Source organism: Cibotium barometz, chromosome 10, assembly GCF_041138505.1.
Source record: "Cibotium barometz isolate CiBa-2024 chromosome 10, ASM4113850v1, whole genome shotgun sequence".
NCBI lineage: Eukaryota > Viridiplantae > Streptophyta > Polypodiopsida > Cyatheales > Cibotiaceae > Cibotium > Cibotium barometz.
The window spans coordinates 28,319,899-28,344,182 of record NC_141055.1 but is presented as its reverse complement, the minus strand read 5'-3'; the positions used below and the strand labels follow the sequence as shown (position 1 = coordinate 28,344,182).

Below are 24,284 nucleotides of genomic sequence, written 5' to 3'. Positions count from 1 at the left end.
CCCACTAAATTTGTGTGGAAAAGGGATGGTTATGGACTGGGTGGCAGTATGAGGACCTGTCACCATGCTATTACTCATTTTGAAAATTACCTCTCTCTACACTCTCTCTCTAGAAATAGGCGCCCCCCTTCAAGAGAGCCTATTTTTGTTATTCTCTCTAACTTTTTGCTTGGTGAGAGTGCTGATTTTCATTCCCTCTTGCTCCCAGCTCCAATGGAAAGCTTGAAGATTCTTCCTTTCACAGTTAAGCCTCCAGTTGCTCACCTTTTCACTCTATCTCTCTCTTCTAAATGAATATGGAGTCTCCTAACCATTCTACCGCCCCCAAATTCTGCTGAAACCCTAATTTTCAGAAACCCTAATTCTGCAGAAACCCTAATTTCGGAAACCCTAATTTTGGAGGAAACCATACCAAGCTGTGCCCCTTACTCATAGGCATCTAAAGAGCCCAAAATGCCCAATTTTGGACTCATATAACCTGCTTAAAACCCTAAAAATCAGAAACCCTAATTTCAGCCGGAAGTGGAAAACGGTCACATTCAAGCTGTAGTTCGTCCGCACGGAGGTGGAGCTCGACATTGATCGTCCAATACTTGGTAAGAGCATTTTGCAAGCAATTTTCAATTTGAGATTCGAATGCTTTGTCAATATGGTCTCCTATGTCTCGGTCCTGGCACACACGTGTATGTGTATGGATGCCAGTGGAGCATAGCTGCGTTTGACAAGCTTCAAGGAATCAAGGAACGAAGCTACTCTCAAGTGAAGCTATGGATTCCATCGTCTACGACAAATTTGTTTGCAATGCTGTTTTCATGATCATGGATGCACTTGAACAGTTTGGCATGTGAATGCCCGTGAGGCTTGTAACAGTTTTCCTTGATAATAAAATCTATTACAAGGGGGGTCGGCCCTTTCCGGCCCTAGTGCAGTGTGCAAAAATAAAATTCAGCTTCTTACTCTATTGTGTTGCGCCATTTAAAATTGTTTAATTATGTTAATAGCTTAAGTGTTTGCCAAGATTGTGCTCAACCCCGACCGGGGGAATCTCAGTCTCAACATTGGGGTAACGCCGATATTTACTTAGCAAGGCCTCTCGTGTAGCCCATTGTCCAAGAAGCTTGTCCAGTTGCCTTGAATAAAACTGTTTCTACGCATCCAGAGTCTTTTGGAACTCTGCAGTCATGTTCTCGAACAATGTTTTAATGTCATACCCCAATAGTGCTGTCGTGTCCATAGTGCAAAGACATGAATTCTCCAAGTCTCCCAAGAATCTTTGCTCTTTTCCAATCAATTTGGAAAAGCCTACGCTCTAATACCGCCGTCACACAAAAAGGTGGTGACTCGGAACAAGAGATAGAAACACCTCTAGCCTTCAAACAGAAAAAAACACAGCAAAAGGTGGCACAAACACTATAAATAGACACTGCATTGAGCCGGAATGGCTGCCCCCCTAGGTATTGCTTTTATTAAGATAGAAGCTTTTCTATTACAAACTTCAAAGATAACCAAGATGCGGGTGAAAACACTGGATCTTTCCCTCAGTTCTTCGGCAAGGTAACTCAAGTCCACGACTGGCAAAGGGTTCCCAAAGACTGTCCAAAGTCTGTCCAGAAACAGCTCTCAAAACTGCCCTCTAAACAAGTTTCACACACGTGAGCTGAAACCGACCTGGTACGGCTGTACAGACAGTTCCTGTCGAGGGCTGTACCTCTGTTCCGTCTGTGTTGAGAGAGAGAAGAGAGAGTATGTTATATCACTTGCAGCTCTTCTGATCAGCCTGCACAAAGAGGAATCTTGCGTTTATGGCTGCCGTACACCTTCCAGCTGGAGTGGAGAGAGAACAAGGGAACCAGTCGCTGCCCAGGCTGTACGAACAGAGAAAAAACAGATCCCGAGGCCCTTCTTCCGGTGTACGGACAGCGAAGAAGAGAGAGAGAGAGAGAGAGAGAGAGAGAGAGAGAGAGAGAGAGAGAGAGAGGCTGAACGACTGCGGCGTCTTCCCATGGTGGCGGCAGCTGTACAGCGCTGCTGTACAGACAGATTAACACAGCACAGAGAGAGAGAGAGAGAGAGCGAGAGAGAGAGAAAGAGAGAGATTGCTTGCACCCCACCTACCTTGGCCCTCTTGTCACGTGTGTGCGACCCCAAGACCTCGAACCTTTGTCTCCATTGGTTATTTGAAGCCGTATTTCTTGTCTACTTGTTGATGCTATGCCCTATGTCAGCTGATCCGCCCTGCTGTACACCCAGAAGGTGTGAGCATGCTCATAAGAGAGGGAGCCAGCCCCTTTTTAATGAATTTGGCCGGCTATTTTTGCAGTGCTTGTTCCCCTTTATGCCATAAATGGCTTTGCTCCCAAGTTTGGAGCTAGGCGTCTTGTTTTGTCCACAAAGACCTGTCCAATAGTAATAATATGTCCAACCCTGTGTGAAAACACTAACTCATCTCTTTAATGATGAAAATCCCATGGTATTTTTGCCCAGATGCCATCTTTCAGGCCAAAACCTTGCCGGTTAATGCTCCGGCTTTCTTTTGTAGAAAGATCCCTGTTCACACCTTGGTTCCACCCAGTGTATAAAACACTAGTCAAGACGGGTGAGGGAACCAAATGGTGACACAATGCCCCTCATTCTGGATGGCAATGGAGGGAAATATGCCTGTCACCTCTATATGTGCTAGATTTAGGATTCCATCTCCTTTCTGTGGATGAGATTTGCAAATTGGGCACTACGGTGGAATTTATGGAGGACTCTGTGATCATTCGTGACCCTCTCACTGACAGGATCCTTTGGCAAGGCACCGAGGACCATGGCCTCTACAACTCACGTCTCACACAAGTAATCCACACAGGCGATCTTTGGCATGCTAGATTTGGACATCTTCATTTGGAGGCCTTGCAGAAGGCTTTTTGGGAGGAGCTGGTGATGGATTGCCAGATGTTGTTGACAAAGTCACGCAACAGCAGCACGCACACCACCCTAGGGCATTGAGCAACATCGACGGCTGGGCTCACATCTCCTAGTCGTTGCTCCCCCCCAAAAACCTGGCCGGAGGAGATATCTATGACAAGGTGCCACCACACCCTGTGGCTCTTCGACTTTCCATGAAAGAAAATGGTAATGCTAAAATGAAAACTAATCTATTAAAAACGTGAGTGTACTTAAAGTACTTATCTTGATGCATACCGTACACGTACCATATCGCACCGTACCTAAAGTCATAGTCACAAGGAACGGGGGACAGTAACGGGGGACGGGGGACGGGGACGGGACGGGACGGGACGGGGGGCGGCCATAAGTAGGGAACGGGGACGGGGGAGGGAACGGCACTCAAAAAATACTTTTTTTTTTAGTTTTTCCACCCTCAGGTAACTACGCAGGCACCGGCTAACTCTACTTTGTGAGTCCCCCCTATATGAGAAGAAGGCATTTATGAGTAGCACGGGTCACCTGATAGGTCCCGGTTTAAACACCGGATGGTGGCCGATTGTGGCCAGATAGCATGAGACGATTCTGGAGAAGGTTGGCACACTGCCAACCAAGCTACATGCATGTGCGGTGAGTTATTATACACCTACTGCATATGGGCTGTAAATTTTGAGTCTGTTGGGGCACGCAGTTTCACACCAACCTACTTGGGGGAAGGTGCGGAGGGGGGCGTGAGCCCCTCTCTGCAGGGGGTCCGGGGGGGAGATGACTCCCCCCCGGCCCGAAGGGCCGTTTACGCTAAACTCCATGTTTGTAGCCTTGTAGCCTTGTTCTATATATAGATATTAGATAGGCAAGAGAGAGGCAAGGGCAAGTGAGAGAGAGAGAGAGGCAAGGGCCAAGCCTCAAGGCCCAAGCCTCAAACTTAAGCCTCAAGGGCAAGAGAGAGAGAGAGGGCCAAACAAGCCTCAAAGAGCCAACAAGAAATGGGAAGCGCAACGGCCAAAAACGGCAGGCGTCTCTCTGCCGCCCCCTCACAGGTCCGTCCCTCACCGGCGTCCCCGTCCCTGCGCCGTCCCCGTCGCCGTCCCCTGTGAGAAACGTGCCATGGGGGACGTCCGTCCGTCCCCGTCCGTCCCCGTTGCTGGTCCGTCCCGAATCGGCGTCCCCGCGTTCCAAGCTGCCGTCCCCTCCGTCCCCTATGACTATGCCTAAAGTACTCAACCACTATGGGCGGTTGGGCTCCCATCTCCTAGCTGTTGCTCCCCCCCAAAAACCCGGTTAGAGGAGATATCTATGACAAGGTGTCACCACACCCTATATATGGATCTTCGACTTCCCATGCTCTTGCATATGGGATAATCCACCACAACTTCTAGTCATGCCTAACCCGAGAGTAGCTACGAGAATTGCCACCTCCAACAGTTGGCACACGTGAGGGCAGCTAAAATTATCAACCAAAAGAAAAACATAACTAGCAAAACCAAGAGACGGAGGGCACATCGGGCCGCACAAATCCGCATGAACCAACTCTAGAGGTACCGTAGCTCACCGTGTTGCCTTCTTTGGAAAGGCCTCCCGATGTTGAGACGAATGACAAGGGGTATACTTGGGCCTATTTTCTCAAATCCAAAGACAAAACTCTCGACAGATTCCAAACATGGAGAACCTTCGTGGAGAAACAGTCAGGACACTCTGTCTTGACATTACGAGCCGACAAAGTAGGTGAGTTTACTTCTCGCCAATTTAAGGCCTATGATCAGCCCTGCACATGTCTTGCACATGACAGAGATGGCTCGGACAATGTTGGAACATTGGAGTCTTCCTCAAAAGCTTTGGGCGGAGGCAGTTGCTACTATTGTTTATATTCTCAATCAGTCCCCTTCTATTGTTGTTCCAAGGCTGACCTCCTTTCAGGCCTACGGTCTACCTCGGAAGAAAACCCACGGTTTCTCACTTTTGGGTTTTTGGGTCGGATACATTTGTTCATGTTCCTTATGGTGACAGGGGGAAGCTGGACGCTAAGTCCAAGCATCATATTTTGGTTGGTTACAACTCAAAATCTAAAGGTTATCGGCTCTACAATCCGGCAACCTTGAAGATCATTGTTAGAAGAGATGTGGTGGTCGATGAAACTTCATCTTTAGGGGTTGATTCGACTCAGCCTCTCCTTGGTTCCTCGCTGGATCCTCATGTTCCTCTCCTCAACTTGACTTGGCACGTCCTTGAGCACCGCAGGTGGAGGAATGATCTGAGATTGATCAAGAGGAGGAGATTTCGATGGATGCTCCATAGGAGGCTACATCTAAGGAGCAAGGTTCGACTTTTGACGGGGGATCTCTTATTCCCAATTGGTTGTACCAGACATTGCGAGACTCAGGGGTAACATGGTTGCCTTCACATCCAGCAGGGGTCCTTGTTGATCGGAGCGGTTGTGTACCACGACATCATCTTAGGAGAACCTGTGCGTCAATTTTCCAGTGCTGTCACTTATCGAGATTGACTTGGAACCTACTCATATTGGGGAGGTGCTTTCCAAACCGACTTGGAAGCAAGCCATGGAAGCGGAGCTTGACTATATTGAGTGGAATCAAACTTGGGAGCTGGTTTCTAGACCGGCAGAGCAGAAGGTGATTGGTGTCAAGTGGGTCTATAAGACCAAGTACAAATCGGATGGGACTCTGGATAAGCACAAGGCCAAGCTTGTGGCCAAAGGCTATTCTCAGAAAGTTGGCGTGGGTTTTGATGATACCTTTGCATCGATTGCTCGGATGGTGACCATACGGATAGTTCTTGCTCTTGCTGCACACTCTCATTGGCCCATCTTTCAGATGGTTGTCAAGTTGACATTCCTCAACGGGGAGCTAAAAGAGGAAGCTTATGTGGAACAACCCTCGGGATTTCAGGCTCCTAGCTCCAAAGGTATGGTCTACAGGCTAAAAAAGGCCTTATATGGTTTGAAACATGCCCCTAGGGCTTGGTATGAGAAGATTGATGCTTTCTTTTAACAGAAGGGTTTTAAGCGGTCGACAAAACTGATCCAAATCTCTACATTTATCCCTAGAAGGGTTGTATACTCTTATCATCCTCTATGTGGACGACTTTATCATCACAGGCAACCATGTAGCACACATTGCTCAGACAAAGGTTGCCCTCAGTCAGGAATTTGAGATGACAGATCTTGGGTTGTTTTAGCGCTCATATGGCATATTCATTTTCAGCAACGGTATGTTACAGAGCTGCTAGAGGCTTTTAGGATGACAGATTGTAAGCCCATCACTTCCCCCATGGATCCCAACATCAAACTCTCCTCTTCTGGATCCGATCCAATGGTAGATACACTTTTGTACAAGAAACTGGTTGGTTCTTGTTAGCATTCATCTCCTGTCTGTACCATACTATACTGTAGGGAGTGAGGGCCTGTGATGTGGGTGTGCCCGCTCGCGAGAGGAGTCCTCGTTGTTGTCCGTTTTTTCCATTTTCTTTCTCCAGTTTTTGTAGGCGTGGGGGCCTTCTTTATACCTTTATGTGGTGAGAATCTTTAGCATCCAATTTAGAGAGTAGAGAGAGAGAAGAGAATGAGAATGAAGAAGACGGCAGAGTATTGGGTCCCAAATACCCACTGAAGGGCCCCCTTGCAAGCAGGTGTATTTGCTTATATTATTCTTTGGAGAATGCTGTACAATGCTTGAGTAAACAAGTGATATGAATGCCCAACACAAGGACGAGGAAGACCGCACGTCGGTTGAGTATCCATCTAATCCGAAGGCTTTCTTTTGGCCACTGATGCAAGTCCAAGTAGCTGTAGGACTGCACATATGTTGGCTGAATGTGAAGAGGAGCTTCTTCATTGCCTAGAGTAGACTGGATGTTGTTATGCTTCTGCACTTTGCTAAATTACCTGAATGTTTTGTGTGGGATTAAGGCACATGTATTTATATGGCCTCAGTGTGCTGGTCGGTTGCTTGAGGAGGGTGTCGGCTTGTAGGAATTCTCACAACTGCCATTAAATGCTCAATCGACTAAAACTGCTCTTTGTCGGCTAGTGGTCGGACTGTAGCGCTGGTCGACTAGTTGTATGGCTTGGCCGACTTGTGGTTAGGCTTGGCCGATTGTCACGTAAGCCCACCAAATGGCTGGCCGACTTGCCCTAGGTGTATGGCCAGGGTTTGGCTACCCCTTGTTGTGGGCTAGCCCACATTGGGGCTGGCCTTAGGGCTGGTCCCTTATATATGAAATGAGTCTAAAAATACCTAATCATGCATCTATGGCTATGGTTGACATCTACATGCACCTGTATGATGAATTCTCCAAGTGAGTTAAGAGGACGGACACTTGACTAATCTCTAAGGCTCAGAGACTAACCTACGTAGCTCGTATCCACTAAAACCATCAAGAAAAGATTACATCTCGTGATGACTGGCTCCATCTAGCAAACAAGGAATTCGTGGATTGAGGGCTCACAATGGAGTCACGGCATACGACAAATATTTCTAAAAAATGTGCTACTTCTGTACAAATGTTGCACTGATTATCATGCGAGAGTGTCACTGTGTACCCGAGTGTAGGGTGCACGTGACATTCCCTCCTACTTAACTTGGCGGTAGATTCAGGGCTTCCAAGTAGTCCGCCAACAACTAGGGGTACTGCTGAAAGAACTCTTCATCCAGCCAAACTACTTTATGGGTTCTACGGTCTTTAAACTTCATGTAAAACTGTCGTATTCTTCAATTGGATCCATGCTTCCATATGTGGAGGAGAATTTGCTCTGGCTCTATGACTTCAGCTTCGCTGATCATATTTGGTTGTTGATATATCCTGCAATGCTAGAACTACATATGGCTTCAACCAAGAAACATGAAAGACATTATGCATAGTCCAACTTCCGCCAACTTTAACTTTAAAGAGATACCCATGTGGGCCAGTAAGGCCTAGGCTGGACCCACCAGCCATGGAAGGGCTGTAGGACAGTCCTAAAGCAAGAATAAGGCTATTTTCAGGAGGTTACAGCCTTCATAGGGCTGTAGGGCAAGTATAGGGCAGCCCATATAGGTTGCCCAGCCCATGGATTGTGGGCAAAGGCTATGCCCAACCTTCTAGAAGCAAGCGCCTGCCTCCCCAGCTTGCTAGGGAAAATACGCAGCATTTATTAGGATTTTTTTGAGCATTTAATGCTGAATTTACTCAGTCGTGGGATTTGTCTGCTGGCTGCCTGCTCTTATATTGGCCGACTGCTACTGTAGGGTAGTGTAAATAGGAGAGGTCCACAATCCAATCATTCATCTCATTATTTCACCAAGAGCTCAAGCCAATCAAGGGCTAGACAAGCCAAGCAGATTGCTAAGCAAAGGGGTGGACTTCTGAAGGTCAAGGGCAGGGATTTCCCAGCCAAGAAAGGTCAAGAATTCTGTACTTGTTTTCAGATTTACATCATTCTAATAAAGCAAATACACCATCCGTGGTGGGGGCCCTACAGAGGGTAATTGGGACCCAATACTGTGTCCTCTCCATCTCCCCCTTCCCTCTCTATTTTTTCTGCACATCTCCTTTCAGTTTGTGCGTTAAATTCCGTCGTGAAAAGAGTGCTGAATTCTAAGTTTTGAAGTTACCGATCTTTCTCTCCAAAGCTTCCGCATATTACAGTGGTATCAGAGCCTACTTCAAGGACAAAGATTCAGCAAAGAAAACTAGAAAATTTTTCTCGCTCGTGTGGTTGGTTTTTAGATGCCGGTGGACTACCCCTTTCGGAGTGACTCCTGTCCCTCGAAGGTTGGTTTTTAGCCTCCGGAAGTCTCCCACACAGATAGTGGATGGTCAGATTGCGTTCCGGAAAGGAATTGCATTTTCCTGCTATGGCGAGCTTCGGCGATGAGAGAGACCCAGAACCATGGGACCAGAGTGCACCAGGCAGCCCAGCTAGGGCACCCGGCTTGAGTGTCACAGACATGTTCCAGCAGATGATGCGAAGGCCAATCCAGTGGCCGACGCTTTGAGCAGGAAGAGACAAGTATCTATGATTCAGGCCACTAGACTTGACCTTGTTGGTACAGGACTAGAGGACATGAAGCACACGTATGCGGATTCCGAGAAATTCGGTACTCAGTGGGAACATGCATTGGATGCCATAGGACCATGCCATTTTCTGATACGCGATGGTTGGCTTTTCTACAAAGGCCGACTATGTGTCATGAAGTCATTCAGGGCAGCTCTTCTCCATGATGCCCATGACACCATTACAGGTGGTCATAGGGGCATGAATTCGACTCTGGAGAAATTAGAACGGCAATACTATTTGCCAAAGATGAGGCGTGATGTGTTTACATATGTATAACGCTGTGACATTTGTCAAAAGGTGAAAGCTCCTCGTGGACAGAAGATAGGGTTGTTACAGTCTTTGCCAATTCTTGAGGATTCTTTCCAGGACATTTCGATGGACTTTGTCACAAATCTGTCTCCCAGTCCGAGTAAGCGTAATGCGCAGTGCTTAACTATTGTTGATAGGTTTAGCAAATTTATTATGCTTATTCCTTGCAGGGCCAATGTGACCGCGGAGGACGTTGCTCAGTTATTCATTTGGCATTGGTACCCAATTGGCGGGATTCCTAGGACCATAGTATCAGACTGAGATGCCAAGTTTACCAGTCATTTTTGGAGGGCATTGTTTGATAATTTTGGTACTAAGCTGAATTTTTCCAGTGCATTCCACCCACAGACAAATGGCCAGACAGAGATATACAACAAGTTGGTCTTTGATGTGCTGAAGTGTTATGTCCACGATCAGCAAGGTAAGTGGGAATCGTTTTTGCCTTTAGTTCAAGCTGTTTTGAATGACTCTTTTTCTTCAGCTACTATTGGCAGGACTCCATATGAGGCAGCATTTGAAAGACCTTTCCAGTCGTTGTTAACCAGGACTTCGTCTTCAGTACCGGAGGCGAACAGAGTGACGGAGTCTTACTAGGAGATTTTAGAGTCAGTAAAGGACAGATTGGCAAGAGGCCTACACTCGACAGGCCAATAAAGACCGAAGGGATATGAAGTTTTCAGAAGGAGATTGGGTTTATCTTCGGATTATGAAGCAAAGACTAAAACAGGTGGGCAAGCGATGCCCAAAGTTGTCTTTCAGGAGCTTCGAACCTTTTCCCATCCGGAAAAAGATTAATGAGGTGTCTATGCAGTTAAAGCTATCTCCGAGTTGGACTATGCACGATGTATTTCATGTCAGTTGGTTAAAGCCATATGCAAGTCCCACCTCTTCAGAGGTCAAAGACGAAGCGGAACCAGACATTGTTGATGAAGCAGAAGTAATGGTTCCAGAACAGATCCTTCTGCACCGTTTCAAGCATGGCTCAAGCTGAAGACTATGACAGTTCCTCACGAAGTTTCAGGACCGAGGAACCCATGAAACGGTATGGCTCGACAAAGAGTTCTTCGAAGACTATCCGGCGTTATTGACGGATTATTTGGAGGCTATGCAGCTTCCGTCAAGTTAAGCAGAAGGGGATGTCACGTGCATCCCGCACTTGGATGCCACGTAGACATTTCTGTACAGAAGGTGCATGACCTGGGATGGTGAACTGGTCCCATGTGAGCCCAGTTTGGGACGAGTCAGCCAAGGATCCATCTAAATCATCCGAGGTCAGGTGTGCATGGCCTTGCACATGAGTCCAAGGTCAGATGTGCACTGTCCTGCACATGAAACAGTGCCAGTCCGTGCTGAGTCTCCCTCTAGAACGATGTCAGTGGTTCTGTGTATCAGGTATGGTACCGGATGCCAGATCACTGAGTAGATAGTGGTTAGGACAAGGGGCCAGCCCATAGGACTACCCTGGAGCTTAGTATGGGTATGGGAATGGTGTGAAACCATCCTATAAGGCCCAGGCTGGACCCACCAGCCATGGAAGGGCTGTAGGACAGTCCTAAGGCAAGAATAAGGCTATTTTCAGGAGGTTACAGCCTTCATAGGGCTGTAGGGCAAGTATGGGACAGCCCATACAGACTGCCCAGCCCATGGATTGTGGGCAAAGGCTATGCCCAACCTTCTAGAAGCAAATGCCTGCCTCCCCAGCTTGCTAGGGAAAATACGTAGCATTTATTAGGATTTTTTTGAGCATTTAATGCTGAATTTACTCAGTCGTGGGATTTGTCTGCTGGCCCCCTGCTCTTATACTGGCCGACTGCTACTGTAGGGTAGTATAAATAGGAGAGGTCCACAATCCAATCATTCATCTCATTATTTCACCAAGAGCTCAAGCCAATCAAGGGCTAGACAAGCCAAGGAGATTGCTAAGCAAAGGGGTGGACTTCTGAAGGTCAAGGGCAGGGGTTTCCCAGCCAAGAAAGGTCAAGAATTCTGTATTTGTTTTCAGATTTACATCATTCTAATAAAGCAAATACACCATCCGTGGTGGGGGCCCTACAGAGGGTAATTGGGACCCAATACTGTGTCCTCTCCATCTCCCCCTTCTCTCTCTATTTTTTCTGCACATCTCCTTTCAGTTTGTGCGTTAAATTCCGTCGCGAAAAGAGTGCTGTATTTTGAGTTTTGAAGTTACCGATCTTTCTCCGAAGCTTCCGCATATTACAATACTGATGTCGTGAAAGAGTCCCTCAAGAATAGGCAAAGGCCGAAGTAACCGTGCTTGTTTGGTATGAGGAACTTTCACTTTTTGACATATTTGGCATGCATGGACGTGTTGGTAGACATCCCGTCACATCTTAGGCTAATAGAATGACCTCTCTAAGTTCTCCAAGGTATTGTTGATACCCCTATGACTCTCAACCAGAGAATCATGGGCATCTGGAGAAGGACTTGGTACTTTTCTTTGAGTACACAGAGACGGTTCTTGAAAAACAACCAACCATCCTGTATACTGGAGTGGCCTAGTTCTGAATGGAGGGCCAACTGATATTGAGTCTGGAACTCTTCTGAATTCAAATACTGTGAGGATGTGCCTTCATACTGTCCAAGTCTTTGTCTTGAATTTCTAGCACAGTGGACTCCTGCAATGTCTGAATAGTGTCCTTTCGACTAAGAGCATCGGCAACGGGGTTACTTTTGCCCGGGACGTATTCAATCATTCCCTCAAATTGTTGAAACAATTGACTCAATTTGACTCAACTTGTCACTCCGTTGGGCACTGGGCATGGTTTGCAACCATTTAAGTGTATGGTGATCTGTCTTAATTGTGAGGTCCCTCTCGTAAAGGAAGTTCTTCCAATGATTAAGAGCGGTCATCACCCCCAAGAGCTCTTTGTCATACACCAAATAATTCTTTTCGGTGTTATTCAATTTGCGGCTATAATAAGCCACTAGCCTACCATCTTGCTGTAAAACAGCTCCAATGGCAAGGTTACTGGCATCGGTAATCACCTCGAAAGGATCATCCCATGATGCCAACTTCAAAACTAGTAACTCAGAGGAAACTTTCTTCATTGCCTGGAATGCCTCCGGAGCCTTGCTCGTGATGGACACTTTTTGACGACAAGTCTTCACCCCCTTGAGCAAGTCAGTAAGAGGTGCTGCAACTTGTCCATGTGGGTGCTGTAGGCTTGACAAGGGTCCATAAATGAGCGGATTTCTTGGATTGTAGTGAGAACATTCCAAGTGAGAATGGCCTGTACCTTTTCAGGGTTGAGGCTAATACCTGATCAATTGATGATGTATCCCAGGTAATGGAATTCCTATACTCCAAACTCACTCATCTTGGCATTGATAAATAACTCATTGTCCTGCAAGAGTGGCAAAACCTGTGCCACATCTCGCTCATGCTGCTTGGCAGTCCTTGAGACGATAAGAACGTAATCTAAGGAGATGAAAACGCATTTGACAATGAGATCTCGAAAACCCGCCCGAGACATCATTTTGTTGAACGTCGCTGGTGCGTTGGTGAGGCCAAAGGGCATCACCACAAATTCGTAGTGGCCACGCTCAGTCCTAAAGACGGTTTTTGGAATGTTGGCCTCGAAGATCCGAACTTGATGGTAGCCACTCTTAAGATCCTATCTTAGAGAAAAATTTTGCACCATTGAGTCGTTCTAGGATGTACTCTATTCTGGGCAGGGGGAATCTATTCTTAACTGTTAGCTTATTGAGCGCAGAAAGCCTTGGCGAGCGCTTCCATCTTGAGGTCCCCCAATTGGGACATCATATTCCATGTTTTCAAATGAGTGCGAGGATGAGTCTCGGGCTATTGTTCCAACTAGCTAGGCTTTGTCAGTAGGAGAGGTTGATCCCGAGGTTGGAGATTTGCCACAGCCGCAGGCAGCAGGTGACTTCGTGTTTTGTTCAGGTACCGAAGTGGTTGGATACCACTCGAGAGTTGGGTGTGACGGAGTATCCCTCTGAGTGGACCACGAAGGACGGACCTCGAATTTCGCACAGAGTGAAGGGCTTAAGCTGTTAGGGTTAGGGCTAGATCTTTCTCTTCTTTCTTTACATACAAAGTGGCTTCTGATGGATTGTTCACAAAACCTTCAGTGAGCAGGAAAGCATCTATCTTTTCATACCAAGCTCGTGGAGCTTGTTTCAAACCATACAAGGCCTTTTTCAGCCTGCATACTTTCCCTTCATGACCATGTTCTGCAAAACCTATGGGCTGATGTACATAAACTTCCTCCTCGAGGTCCCCATGTAGGAAAGCAGTCTTGATGTCCAACTGATGAACAACCCAACCACGATGTGCAGCCAATGCAATGACACACCTAAGTGTTGACATACGGGATGTAGGAGCAAATGTCTCCTCATAATCAATGCCCTTCTTCTGTGCATAGCCCTTTGCAACTAGACAGGCTTTGTACCTGTCAATGGATCCATCTGCATGTCTTTTCAACTTATAGACCCACTTAGTACCAATGGCTTTCTTGCCTTTGGGCAGATCAACCAAATCCCATGTTTGATTCTTTTTGATAGAATCAGGTTCATCTTGCATGGCTTTGTTCCAATGCACATTGTCTCGTGCATCCACAAATGAATCAGGCTCATATGAATCAGGCTCATCATCATCCTGTAAACTGGCTGCCATAACCATATTTAAATCCATGATGTGTGCATGCTCATTGGTCCGTGTCTCCCTACGAGTACGGCCAGCAAGAGGACCCTCTAGATGGCTGTCCTGTAATGTCCTCAAATACCATCTAGGTATGTGTCTGACCTGTGGAGCCTGCTGCCCCATATTTGGCTCAACTTCTGGCTCAATTGCCTGCTGAATTTCTGCACCATCTTCATGATTAGCTGGCTGTTCTGCACCCTCATGGGTTGGATCACCAACTGTGGAATGAAACTCCATAGGTAGTAGACCTTCAAACACATCATTTTCAGCCTGATTTACATCATAACCAGCCATGGATATTTTTGATTTTTCATCAAAAATCACATCCCGACTAGTGAATATCTTCTTGGACAGTGGGTCATATAACTGGTAGCCCTTGCTCTCACGGCTATACCCAACAAAAATACATTTTGTGGCTTTATCATCCAACTTCCTCCTCAACTCTTTGGGGTATGTGTGCATATGCAAGACACCCAAAAGTACGAAAATGTGATACCGAAGGCTTGCGGCCATGCCAAGCCTCAAAAGGAGTAATGGAAACCAATGCCTTTGTGGGACATCGATTCAAAATATGACAAGCACACATAACAGCTTCCACCCAAAAGATATGTGGTAGCTTCTTTGCCTTTAACATACATCTGGCCATCTCCATGAGTGACCGATTCTTCCTTTCTGCAACCCCATTCTGCTGTGGAGTATAAGGAGTAGTATACTGAAGCAACCTCCTAATGACTTCGTCTGCATGGGACCACAAAGATCGCTCTGTATAAGCTGCAACTTTGCAGTTGCTTGTAGAGCCTGATCACGTGGAAAGGAAAACCGATGCATTTTTCCCAAAATACATCCTTCACATATGTGATCTGGAAGAGGTAGGTCTGTCAACATGTTATGTCGCTGCATAAGCATAAGACTACCAAAATTTACATGCCCCATGCGAGCATGCCATAACTCCGCATCAACCATAGCTGGAGTACGAGTGAATGCATTATAAGCAGACCGATCCACTGGTTGAAATGCATCCAACTGATAGAGTCCATGACATAATGTACCAGTAAGCATCAAGGTCAAGGCATTAGCTTTGTCTCTGACCATGCATTTGTCATCATCAAAGTTGACTTGCATACCACACTGTGCTAAAGAAGAAATGGACAACAGATTCTTCTTTGTCCCTGGTACATATAAGGCATCTGTAAGGCGAAGAATAGAGCCATCAATGGCTGTGAGCTGAATCTCCCCAATGCCACGAACTGGATATGAAGCATTATTGGCACACTGAACAGTTTTGCCAACAGGGGCAGGGCATACATTACAAAACAAATCCCTGCGAGATGTGATATGCTTTGAAGCACCACTATCAAAATACCAAGTACATGCATGCTCAGTCACACTGAGTGCCTGTGAAGACCAAGAGGCATCATAACTACATGTGTAGAAATAGTAATCCCTGTCTCAACAAAGGAGGCAGTCTCCGGAGGAGCTTTAGAGGCATCATTTACAGACATCCCAGATTCCTTTGCCTTCTCTTTGGCAATCCTCTTCCTACACTCTGTGATTTAGTGACCTGGCGTCTTACAGTAATGGCATTTGCCCTTCTTCTTGGGCTGTCCATCACCTTTCTTGGTGTCCTGAGATGAACCACCATCACCTGAATTCTGATTTGAACTCTTTGGCTGAGATTTGCCTTTCCCTTTGTGACCTGTCGTAAATGCTTGTTCAGCACTTATGTTCATGTTCATGTTCTTCTTGATTTGCTCTTCCTGTAACAAGAGAGCAACAAGTTCCTGATACTTAAGGGGCTCAACAGCATTCCTCATGCTGAGGTTCAAAGAGGTATGAAAAGCCAAGTAGGATCTTGGCAAAGAGTTTAAGATGGTGGATACAAGCTATGTCTCAGGAATAATCTCGGCCACATTGATGAGTTGCTCTCTCAAATCCTGCAGCTTGTTCAAGTGGCTAGACATATCATCTCCTTCATGCATCTTCTGATTTTCCAGCTCTCTTTTCAAAAATGAGATCCGTGCCTCATTACGAGCAGCATACATTTGCTCCAAAGTCACCCATGCATTCCATGAAGAGCGAGCTGAACGAATATGAGGTATAATAGACCTCTGTACTGACAATGCAATAAGTGATAAGGCTTGTGCATCTTTGGCATCCTATGTCTTCTGGGCATTTGTTCTTTGAACAAGCAGTGGCTGACCTGGTGCTTGTGCCTGTTGTCCTCTTCCACAAGCACCCCCTTGGGGAGGAGTCTCTGGAGCCAATGGACCTGGACGTGGTTCATCACCACTAACAAAATCCCAAAGACCTTTTGCCACCAACACATTTCTCAGCATAAAACTCCACAAGGAGTAGTTCATGCCATCCAACTTGTCTTCCTTAGACAAGTACGTGAACACATCACTCTGCTGTTGATTTGCCATTATGCCAATGCACAATGTTGTACCTGTGTATCAAAAAACCCAAAAGCAACAACCCTGAAAGCAACTGTACTCCACTGAATACAGCTTACCCAAATATGCCTGCACTCTCAATCCTCTGAATGTGCAACACAATGCACCACTGATCGAGTAGAGCAATGAAAATGGCTCACACAGTGCCAAAATGCCCAAAAATGCCCAAAATTACTGCACCCAAAACCTTGCAAAAGATCTGTAGAGATTTCTTTGCAAGAAATCTCTCGTATGTGCCAGAAAATTTTCACAGAGAAAATGCCCAAATTTCAAAACATGTAAGGCTTACCAAAATGTGATTTTGCAGGTACGGAACAGGAGTAGAGTGCTGGTCGACTGTACGGCGGCTGTACGGAGCTGCAGGTACACTCAGCACGTGCTGGTCGCCTGCTGTCTGCTATACGGAGCAGTGTATGGAGCACAGCAAGAGCTTGTACGGACAGCTGGTGGCACTCCTGTACGGGCAGCTGGTGGCGAACCTGCACGGACAGCTTGTGGCGAACTGGTTGTACAGGTGACTGTGTACGGAGCTAAGCAGGAGCCTGTGCGACTGTACATGCAGTTGACGGCGAATGTACGGACAGTGTCAGGCGAACCAGTACATGCAGGTACTGTACGGAACTGACTGTCAGGAGCAGTGTACGACAGCTGGCTGCGCAAGACTGTATGGCTGTCTGCGCTGGAGTGATTGTACGGGCTGTTGCAGGCGAAGGCAACTGATGGCGTGGAACTGTACGGGCAGGGCAAGCCAACCTGCTCTCATACCAAATGAAGGGTTTGACCTGTTAGGGTTAGGGTTTGGAAGGCACTTCAGCAGGAGGCGTGAGAGTGTGAGAGAGGAACACGACTGCTCATATATTGATTGTTATAAAATGAAGTACAATGGCCACATAAAAGATGTGACCTAAAAGGTGTGTTCACATGGTCCGGCCATAAAGTGTGCCAGGTGGACCAAATCACTTATAAATCATTATAAGTGAAACTAAGCTAAAACTGGGGAAAAAAACCTCCACTAAGTGAAGTAGAAGGTGCCCCAGTAACCTACTGATGATCACTAGCACTCCCCTGGGTGCATACACAGCATAAAACCCAACACAGAGTTCGTGACAAAAGTAAGTCATAGGAGCACTTACAAGTAAATTATGCCTTGATGTATCCTATCATTCGAGACAAGGAGCCTACTTCGATTAAGGAAGCTCTTTCCCAGGAGACGTGAAGGAAAGCCATACAAGTGGAACTTGAGGCCATAGAGAAGAATGGGACTTGGAAGTTGGTTTCAAGGCCGTTAAAATGGTCAGTCATTGGTGTCAAGTGGGTCTGTGGGCAAGCACAAGCCAGCCTTGTGGCTAAGGACTATGCTCAGTGGCCAAGCATCGACTATGAGGACACTTTTGCACCGACAGCTAGGATGGCCATGATTCGGACAATTCTTGCCCTTGCCTCTCATCAGTAGTGGCCGGCGACTTGCAAGAGGAGGTGTTAATGTTCACCTCCTGTCATGTTGCTGCTCTATGGCGAGAGAGAGAGAGAGAGAGAGAGAGAGAGAGAGAGAGAGAGAGAAGTCAGTTTGTTCATTAATGGCTAGATTGGTTATTATACCTTGCACCACTCATATTGTTTTGCTTGACCTTGGTTCTTTGAAGCAGTCTTCCTCAAAGAAGATCTTTACAAGGGAAGAGTGGGAGAAAAAGCTCAACGCTGTAAAAATAAGGAAAAACGATATGAACAAAGTAGTCATGAATTTTCTTGTTACGGAAGGATATGTTGAGGCTGCTGAGAGGTTTCAGATGGAATCTGGGACAGAGCGTATCCTGCTTTTGCATTAAGGTCCTTTCTCATTGAAATAAACAGGGACTTAGTTGGGTTGCTGGCTTGGAGACACTTGTACTTGTACAGCCTTTCTTCTTCAGGGTGCTCTTGACATACCCTCTTGAACCTTAGCTAAGGTCAGCAGATATAGATCTCCGGACTATAACAGATCGGATGGCAGTGCGAAAAGCTGTACAGTGTGGCAATGTTGAAGATGCCATTGAGAAGACCAATGATCTGAATCCTGAGGTGAATATGTTGCCATCCCCCTTTTGGAATCACCAACTCCATCATGCTTGAGTAGTTATGAGGTTTTAATGTGAACTATGCAGATTTTAGACACGAACCCGCAGTTGTTCTTCCATCTGCAACAGCAGAGGCTTATAGAACTGATCCGCAATGGGAAAGTAGAAGAGGCTTTAGAATTTGCTCAGGAGGAGCTTGCACCACGGGGCGAGGAAAATGTAAGCAAAAAGACACTGCTCTTTAGTGTCTTTAGCAGGTTTGGAATCTCTCATGTGATTTTTAAGAGGCAAGAGCCAGAAATATGTTGCAAACATGTATACACATGCACGCACTCACGTATAGCATCTACATATGCAAAAACATACACATACTTATATACATATTTAGTCATATACACATACATATACATATGTATGTACATATTTTGTATGTATGTATGTATGTATGCATGTCGACACATCTACATACATCCATGGGTACATGTATATATGTTTGTATGTATGGGAGGTATTGGAGTGGTGCATTTATTGCATGGAATGAGGGGGGTTGTTTGGTGGGTAGGTTTATCCCAAATAGATGGGAAGCCTGTGTGGACAGGGCCATATAAAGGCCACCCTGGGATGCTGGAATCATTCACTTTCATCTGTCCTGGAAGTGTTGAGGAGGGAGCAAGCTGGTGTGGCAGAGCACCATATACCAGCCCCGCCACCCCCCCCCCCCCCCCCCCCGCGCCATCCCCGGCGGTGTGGTTGTGCTGGTGGCTGACTCCACTTGGTGAACTGCCCTTAATTTCCCAAGCATGAACAGAGTAAACATTATGTCAAAAGCATTCACCAGCAAACTCTGGACTATATGATGAGAACTATACTTATCTGACAGCAGGCTTTTTGATTTTTTTGACAGCATGCTTTTCTAGAAGAGTTGGAGCGCACGGTAGCTTTGTTAGCTTTTGAGGACTCTTCAATGTGTCCTGTGGGAGAACTCCTAGATATTTCACAACGTCAAAAGACAGCCAGTGAACTCAATGCTGCTATTCTTACAAGCCAAAGCCATGAAAAAGGTGTGTTTACAGAAGTCCACAGGGCCTAAATGCTTTGAATTGTGCGTGTCAGCTTTTTGATGAATTCAAATTTTGAGGGTTCAAAAAGCTTTCATCGATTTGATTTAACAGATCCAAAGCTTCCAAGTCTAATAAAGATGTTGATCTGGGCACAAAACCAGCTCGATGAGAAGGCTTCCTATCCTCGCATAACAGACCTCGTAAATGCTACACTTGAGGAAACTACAACTTAACAAGGAGTGCTTTTTGATTGAAGTCTGCTTTTAACTAGGGAAATCCAATATGATAGCCTGTGTTACATTCTCTGACAATCTCAAACCTAATGCAATCTTGTAAATGTATTGTTGGAAGAGCACTAGTGGTGTTGTTGTGGGTGTGTATCAAGAAAGTAATGTTCCTTTACACATCATAAATGCATCCCTGGTCTGTGGATGGGGAAGATTGCCTGGCAATGTAAGTTTCACGATCAAGGGGCACTTTTTGAGCCCGAGTATGTACAAGTGTGCGAAAGTTTCCATCAATGCGCAGTCCTTGAGTGTTGCACAGTGTTTCCACCCTTTAGTGTGTGAGTTGCAATAGAAAATAAAAAATTCCACACTGAACCACAGACCAGATTGGTTGTAGCTGAGATGATGCCAATTGGTAACGTCCAGAGAGCAGCAAGGCCACAGGCCAGGAGCATTCCCCACCATGGGATTCTAAAAGCTGGTCTGGAAATATGACGCACACCAGGGTAGTAGTGAGGAGGCATACATACAAACAAATCAAGGTGCCAACTAGGTTGCACGCCTATGGGGACTAGGCTGCATCTCGGTAGGCCCTCCTTCACATGTTTCTCTTTAAGATAACTAGAGCCACAATGGTGTATTCCATCCTCTTAATTGTCCAGAAGCTTCATATGGGCTTTTTTAAACAGGTTTTCATTTTCACTAAGGCCATGGCAGTAATCTCCATCTTCTTTGCAAAGTAGCCTATAGCACTTGCCAACCGACCAACCCACCAACACCAAGTATTTAGTACATTGAAATTCAATCTCCAATTTAATATGTGGCCCTTATTGAGAACTCAAGATTCATTTTTTTTCCAACTTGGGACATGTCCCACTTTAAGCTAGAAGCATAGCGAGTTTCACTTCAGGTGGGCAAAAGTTGAACCTTTGGTGGGCAAGCTGATCAACACCTACCTACCTACGTGAGTCTACAGTAGCAATCATACCAACATAGTCATCAAGATTCAGTTAAAGAATGAGCTTAACTGTGGAGAAGAAAAATATGTCTATGAATGATTATGTCTTGAAGATCAAGGGCATTGTGGAATCTCTTACATCAATTGGTGTTTCTATTTGATGATGATGATAAGGTGAAAGTGTGTCTACGTGGTCTCGGGCCATAATACAAGGTATTCAAGATTCAGACTGGGAAAAACATTTTCAACTTCATAGATTTGGTGTCAATGAAGAGAAGAATTTGAGTGAAGATCAACAGTCTTCACAAAACAAAAACAATTCAGAGCAGCATGTCTTCTACACAAGTGTAGGTAGAGGACGAGGTAGAGGACGAGGTAGAGGTCATGAACGTGGCCAAGGTCGTGGCCGCGAACAGGTAATCAAAATTATGGTCAACAGCAGTAACAATCCCAAGATTCGCAACAACAACACAAGTGGAAGTGGCCAGTTTAGAGGCAAGATGAGTCAATGAGGTCGTGGTAATTGGCAAAGGTAGAATAATGATACATGAGGCTATTTTTACTGTGGTAAGCTTGGACATGTGCAGGTAGATTGCTATAAGAAGCAGAGTGACATGCGAAATGGAAAAGTGCAGCAAAACATCTATGCATCCTCTAGCAAAAATAATGAGGATAATAAGAGGTTGTTTGTTTTTCAACATGTGGTTAATGTTGTGTCTCGAAATGACAGCATGTAAGAATGACGTGTGGTATATTAATTCAGGTGCTTTGAACCACATGACAAGTCATGGTGAGCCACTGCTTAAGGAAATAAAGAGTCTTAAAAGACCAGGTTTTGTTGAAACAAGAGATAATATTACTCATCCGCTTGCCCATGTTGAAGATGCATCATTGTCTATGCAGGATGGTAAGGTGAAGTATCTTGCAAATGTACTCCATATTTCAAACATTACAAAGAATCTAGTTTCTGTTGGGTGGCTAGATGATTGAGCAAGGTTTGCAGATCCGGTTTAACTTTGATGGTTGTTATGTAGAAGAATTTAAAGATAAGTGCAGGTTGGTTGTAAAAGGTAATAGAGTGGACATAATGTTTACATTGAATGTAAATATGCCTGAAGTGAGTGTTACGATGTTTACAAATGGTTCAGGAGTTGTCACAGATATAGACATTTGACATAAGAGAATTGGGCATGTAAATGTGCAAAGAATGAAGTCTATGCAGACTAAAGAAATTGTGACAGGACTGTCCAAGTTTAAAGTTGAAGGTATGCAAAAAGTATGTGAAGCATGTGAATTTGGAAAGCAAACAAAGCATGTAATTGCACATGACAAAAATGTGAGCAAGAATGTACTAGATGTTGTGCATTCAGATGTATGGGATTCTGCGAAGACTATGTCTATGGGTGGTTATAGGTACTACGTAACATTTATTGATGACCACACGAGGAAAGTGTGGGTATATTTCATGAAGGAGAAGAGTGAAGTGTTCACTCATTTTCAGAATTTTAGAGTGATGGGTGGATGAAAAACAGACATGAAAGCATGTGAAGTGCCTAAGGTCAGATGGAGGGGGAGAATACTTCTCCAATGAGTTCTTTGAATTCTTGTGAAAGAATGGCATTCAGAGACAATTTACATGTAGATACACTCCAGCAAAATGGAGTTGCTGAGCGAAAAAACAAGCACATTGCAGGAGATAGCACGAACATTGATGTGGCAGAGAAGAATATGCCGTATAGCTATTGGGCTGAGGCTGTGTCTATAGAAAGAGCAGTTTATATCATGAACAGGATTCCTACTGCAACCATACATGATGTAAGCTAGAGGAGAAGTTTACTGGCAAGAAACTTGATTCGTCTCACTTGAAAGTTTTTGGATGTATTGCATATGTGCATGTGCCGAATGAGTTGCGTACTAAGCTGGATCCAAAGACAGAAAAATGTGTGTTTATTGGGTATTCCCTTGAGCAAAAGGGATATAGATGTTATAATCTTGCTACACGTGAATTAAGGGTAAGCAGGGATGTTATATTTGATGAGATGAGTAGCTGGTATGCTGCTGAAAAAGATACTGTTGGGGTTGATGTAAGTGGAAATGTGGTTGCACAGAATGCAAGGCAGTAATCACAATCATTGAGTGGACCAAGAGAGTTTCATCCAACGGTTCTGTTGATAGACCATGGAATGGCAGGGTGCGTTATAATACCAGTCCCTGGAAATGTTGTCGGTATATCACATAAAGGTAAACAGAAAGTGGTTGAGCCCCTTGGTATGCCTGATATTTCTGCAAGACACTCTTATTGATGGAGAGTCTAGTTGCTCAGAGATGAGCCTTGATATGAGGAGCTTAGGATTCCAACAATGAGCTTGGTGTGAAGAAGGCTATGGAAGCCATGAATGCAAAGTTATGAAGATTTAGAAGAGTTAAAATCCCTGTGCAGAGGTTGACTTATGATGGTTATGTGGCATGTCACTATGCTTAGATGAAAAAAGTTGTGCAGATCGTAGAACCCACATGTTTTGATGAGACAATTGGAAATGTGTGTTGGGAGAAAGCTATGGATGAGAAGATGGATGCATTGTATGTAAATGAGACTTGGGTTTTGTTGCCATTGCCTGAAGGCAAGAAAGCTATTGGCTATTAAGTGGGTGTATAAGGTGAAACATAACAGTGATGGTAGCATAAGCAGGTACAAGGCTAGATTGGTAGCCAAAGGATATGCACCGACGCATGGGATTAATTATGAGGAGACATTTACCCCGGTTGCAAAGATGGCAACTATGAGAGTTGTGATTGCGGTGGCTGCAACTAAAGGCTGGTTTTTACATCAGAAAACAAGTTATTGCATGATGGTGACTTGCAAGAAGAAGTGTATATGGATCAACCACCTGGTTTTGCGGATACAGGTCACCTAGAGTATGTATATAAATTTCATAAGGCTTTGTCTGGGGCTGAAGCAATCTCCAGGAGCATGGCATGACAAGATTGGTGAGTATCTTCTCACTATTGGTTTTTCATATGGCAGATATACATATCACTCTTTGTATATGCACAAGAGTGATAAGGGTATTGTATTATCACTACATATGTAGATGATCTTATTGTTGGGGGTGACAACTTAGATGAGATTGAGCATGTGAAAAGTCTTCTCAAAAGGAAGTTTGAGATGAAGGATTTGGGAGATCTCCGCTACTTTTTGGGAATTAAGGTAGAAGTAAACAGTGTTTGGTTACTATCTTTCAAGGGTTTCTCTCTATGCCTACATATGGGGAGCCACAAATCTTTGGTCTTCATACATGACCCTTTATAGAGGACCAAACTCTTCTCTCAATAAACATTGATAGCACCCTCAAGTCTCATAGTATGTTGAACAATAGATTATAGCATTTTTCTTTTTCTCCCCCTTTTGTGAACTATACACCATGCATATATGGAGCTCCCTAGGCTCTCTTATGTGTTCCACTTCTCCACCCATCTTTAGCAACCCAGATGTGATGAAACACTGAGCTACACATATATATCCGTACCGCATGTGATATGTAAATCCATCTAACT

At 45.2% G+C, this 24,284-nt stretch overlaps 1 protein-coding gene across 2 annotated transcripts in view; it reads left to right on the top strand.

The window, feature by feature from the left end:
* The window catches only part of LOC147634748 (protein GID8 homolog), a 35,856-nt gene extending 15,957 nt beyond the window's left edge, over positions 1-19,899 (top strand). Inside the window, exons 2-6 of one of the 2 annotated variants that reach the window (XM_086803918.1) lie at positions 18,076-18,235; positions 18,384-18,487; positions 18,571-18,702; positions 19,388-19,544; positions 19,656-19,899. In XM_086803918.1, coding sequence (XP_086660044.1) covers positions 18,076-18,235; positions 18,384-18,487; positions 18,571-18,702; positions 19,388-19,544; positions 19,656-19,777 — 675 coding nt within the window. In that variant the 3' untranslated portion in view covers positions 19,778-19,899. Of the gene's footprint in view, positions 1-18,075; positions 18,236-18,380; positions 18,488-18,570; positions 18,703-19,387; positions 19,545-19,655 lie in introns of both variants that reach the window. The other variant, XM_086803919.1, reaches the window with a different exon arrangement.
* Positions 19,900-24,284: the final 4,385 nt, after the last annotated feature.